The 4,086-nt window shown below is 39.6% G+C and overlaps 2 protein-coding genes across 2 annotated transcripts in view; both read left to right on the top strand.

The window, feature by feature from the left end:
* Nucleotides 1-2,577, top strand: part of LOC117540545 (tyrosine-protein kinase TXK-like) — a 3,199-nt gene extending 622 nt beyond the window's left edge. Inside the window, exons 2-5 of the mRNA XM_034207291.1 lie at nucleotides 469-533; nucleotides 1,235-1,353; nucleotides 1,835-1,992; nucleotides 2,396-2,577. Of these exons, the coding sequence (XP_034063182.1) occupies nucleotides 469-533; nucleotides 1,235-1,353; nucleotides 1,835-1,992; nucleotides 2,396-2,467 (414 nt within the window). The 3' untranslated portion in view covers nucleotides 2,468-2,577. The remainder of the gene's footprint in view (nucleotides 1-468; nucleotides 534-1,234; nucleotides 1,354-1,834; nucleotides 1,993-2,395) is intronic.
* A 508-nt stretch (nucleotides 2,578-3,085) lies between these two features.
* Nucleotides 3,086-4,086, top strand: part of LOC117540544 (cyclin-dependent kinase-like 2) — a 7,241-nt gene continuing 6,240 nt past the window's right edge. The window contains exon 1 of the mRNA XM_034207290.1: nucleotides 3,086-3,997. Within this exon, the coding sequence (XP_034063181.1) occupies nucleotides 3,830-3,997 (168 nt within the window). The 5' untranslated portion in view covers nucleotides 3,086-3,829. The remainder of the gene's footprint in view (nucleotides 3,998-4,086) is intronic.

Here is a 4,086-nt window from a genome sequence, read left to right as displayed (position 1 = left end):
TACTATCTGTACCAAGTATTACTAAAGTACCTGGAGAGTTTAAAATCTGAGCCGGATTTTTCACAAATGATTCAAATGTTTCACTTTTCATTTCTCAATTTTTTTGTTTGACTTTTTAACTAATTACTTTCACATATTGTCCAAATAATTTGCAGACATTTTTCACAGAAATAAAACAAAAAAATTGGGGATTTGTTATTACATTTTTCAACACATTTTGATATTACTATTATTTGGGTATTTTTCTTAACATATTTTACATTTTTAATCCGATGTTTTTCTGATATCCACAAATCGTGTCATTATTTATGATATTCACAATTTTTTTTACAAATTATTCACATATTTTGCTCCATATCTCTGGAAAGTAACTCCGACTGTTATCACTCATATTTCAAAGATTATTTCAGAATTTTTTTTCACTAGTTTGTTTTTGCCATATTTGAATGTTTGGTATTCTTCTGTCAGGCAGCGAGGAACTGTCTGGTGAACGAGCAGAACGTGGTGAAGGTCTGCGACTTCGGGATGACCAGGTACTGACACATTTCATTTATACACATCGTTAATTAAATGGGGCGGGACCAGAGGTTGCGCTAGACTTTTTCGCTGCCCGTCATTTTGACGGACAGGATCGTACAATTTCCGTCAAAATCTATTATTACCCGTCGGTCTGTACACAACTGACGGGGGGAAGGGGGGGGGCGGAAGAGCACGCTCGTGAACTGTCAAGGGGGGGGATTAGCGCCGGTGTTATGCCGTGTTGTGCATGCCCACTGCACCTCGCGGGAGCGCGCCACAGCGTAAAGCATAAACTCCCAGACATTTCAATGATTTGTGCGGCACAGTTAGGTCTGGAAACGACATGAGGGCATAACACCGGAGCCCGCTGCGGGGAAACTTTGGCGCTGTTCTGAGTTTGTTCTAATCCGTCAAAATGACGGACTGCTTTCAGATTTTTCCGTCATTGTCAAAATAATTCGGTCATAGACGGAATATATTCGGTTAACGCGACCTCTGGGCGGGACATCTCTTAGCGGTTGACCAATCAGCTAACCAATCAGAGCAGACTGGGCTCTGGCTTCAGACAGAGGGTGAAAAGAGGTGCTGCAGCACAGGCAGTATGAGAACAATAAAGAGCTTTTTGAACATTGAAGCCATGTCACTTTGAACATAATTCTGACATGCGTGTGTTCAGGTGTGTGTTTTCAGGTGTGTGTTCTTGTGGTGTGTTCAGGTACGTGTTGGATAATCAGTACACCAGCTCCAGTGGGGCGAAGTTTCCAGTGAAGTGGTCTCCTCCTGAAGTCCTGCACTACAGCAAGTACAGCAGCAAGGCCGACGTCTGGTCCTTCGGTCAGCACACACACACACACACACACACACACACACACACACACACACACACACACACACACACACACACACACACACACACACACACACACACACACACACACACACACACACACACACACACACTTAGTTCAGATAAGATAATAAGTAGTTTATCGATCCCAATTTGGGAAATATAGCATAAAAAGACATGGCAATGTACAATACAAATAACATTTTGTAAACATCTCAATAGAAATAAAATAGCATTAAAAAAGTAGAAGATATACATGTTCAAATGTACAGTAACAAAATATAAAGCAGGATATTATATATACATAAGTATGTGAGGAATGGAATATTAAACTATTAACTGTATAACGAATGTGTGTGTGTGTGTGTGTGTGTGTGTGTGTGTGTGTGTGTGTGTGTGTGTGTGTGTGTGTGTGTGTGTGTGTGTGTGTGTGTGTGTGTGTGTGTGTGTGTGTGTGTGTGTATGTAGGTGTGGTGATGTGGGAGATCTACTCTGAGGGGGCGACTCCCTTTGAGTGCCGCTCTAACACGGAGGTTGTCATGGAGATCACGGGAGGAGGAAGACTGTACCGACCTCACAGAGCAACACAAGCAGTTTACAGCATCATGTACCGCTGCTGGCACGAGGTACACACACACACACACACACACACACACACACACACACACACACACACACACACACACACACACACACACACACACACACACACACACACACACACACACACACACACACACACACACACACACACACAACACTGCACAGAGACAGGATTTTGTATGACTTTTTGGGGGAAATTGTACTCAGAGATCTTGAGTTTCTTCACTGAATATGATTCCCTTCACTCTGTTATTATTATTCATTGTTAATTTATAAATGCAACCAACAACAGTTTCTTGTCACTTACTTTTTGCCACAATTTAAGATGTTTTTTTGGGTTTAAAGGATTGTTTTTCATCTCTTCTTCTTCTTCTTCTTCTTCTGCTTTAATTCTCTCTTCTTCGGTGGTGTTCTATGTGGGAGTAGAAGCCTCAGGGTCGCCCGTCCTTCTCCGAGCTCCTGGAGGACATCAGGAAACTGGCAGAAAATACGGAATAATCCACACTTTAATTGTATATATCGCTGATTATTATTATTATCAAACTGTTCTTCTGAATGTACACAGATTATGTTTTTGTTTATTGTAAATAAATATTTTTACATTAAAACCTGTTTCTGATAAAGACAGCAGGGGGCGGTAGAGAGCTTTGGGTTGGATATAAAGTCGCTTATTAGGCAGAATATGACATGTTCATGACTGTAAAGGGCGGTTTGTAATTGTAGAAATAAACATAAATAGGTCAGATTTCGGGAAGACGCCCACCTACAAAGTAACTTCATACAGTGAGGTCTGACATGTAATTACTTTTTAATTACACCTGAATTATAGATCCTTAAACATAGATTTTGAAGGAGGTTTGTTTTGACACACAGTAACACATCTTGGTTATCCAATTTGGATCCTTTATTAGTCTGAGAGACAACATCCAAATAAATAAAATTGATAAGTGTAAAATATCACACCTAAGGCATCTTTCAAATGTCATTATTTGTGCTGCACTGAGCATGCGCAAACAAAGAGAACACATGGCGGGGGGTGTTACCATGGAGACACACATACACACGCACACACACAGCCACAGTGTCGATTTCTACAGTGACGGTGATACGACACACACACACACACACACACACACACACACACACACACACACACACACACACACACACACACACACACACACACACACCGGAGAACAACAACGTTACTCGAGTGTTTACGTTGGAAACGGGAGCGGAGGAATTCACCTGTAAAAAGGTGAGTGTGTTTTACTGGTTTGTTTATGTGTGTGTCAAATCAATTTCCTACCATCTATTTATTCTATTATGCGTTTAATTTTGGAGGAAGTATTTATATAGTTTACTTACTAGCCGTAAGACTACAGTAAAATACTGCCTTGAAATGTTACTTTAGCTTTATCAATACAAATGTAATAAAGTATTATAAGTATACAAATGTCAACTATGTATGTTTGAATTTATGACTTTTATTTGTGACAGATATATGATCTATCTATATTACCTTACAGTAGACCTTTATTAGGAGTTTTTATATGAAATATTATACAATATATGTGACGGATACATTTCTTATTTTCCTTTCCTAATACCATTACTGTTTATTCATTGTCCTTTTTATTTATTTGTAAGTGTGTGTATTTTGTTTCTCTTAAACATTTTGGTACTTTTACTTAAATGTATTTTTGTTTTATTACTTAAAGTGTTTTTAAATACCGTTTTCTTGCATAACGATGTGTTTGCTTGGGTCATAGCCATATCTTGAATACTGTACAACTTATAGTGAAAACAAAAGTGAGTAAAATGTATTTATAAGTGACGTTTTCTATATTTCCCAGAGTTATGGAGCGTTACGAGTCTCTGGGTCTGGTCGGAGAGGGAAGTTACGGCACCGTCCTGAAATGTCGTCATCGAGAATCCGGACGCCTCGTCGCCATTAAGAAGTTTGTGGACTCGGACGACGACAAGACGGTGAAGAAGATTGCCCTGAGGGAGATCAAGCTGCTGAGGGTAAGCATGTCAATCAAACCACCTGTCAATCAATCCATTAGCCAACCTGTCAATCAATCCATTAACCAACCTGTCAATCAATCCATTAG

This window comes from Gymnodraco acuticeps, unplaced genomic scaffold, assembly GCF_902827175.1.
Source record: "Gymnodraco acuticeps unplaced genomic scaffold, fGymAcu1.1, whole genome shotgun sequence".
Classification (NCBI taxonomy): Eukaryota; Metazoa; Chordata; class Actinopteri; order Perciformes; family Bathydraconidae; genus Gymnodraco; species Gymnodraco acuticeps.
The sequence above is the reverse complement of the archived record's forward strand: the minus strand, read 5'-3'. Positions and strand labels throughout refer to the sequence as shown.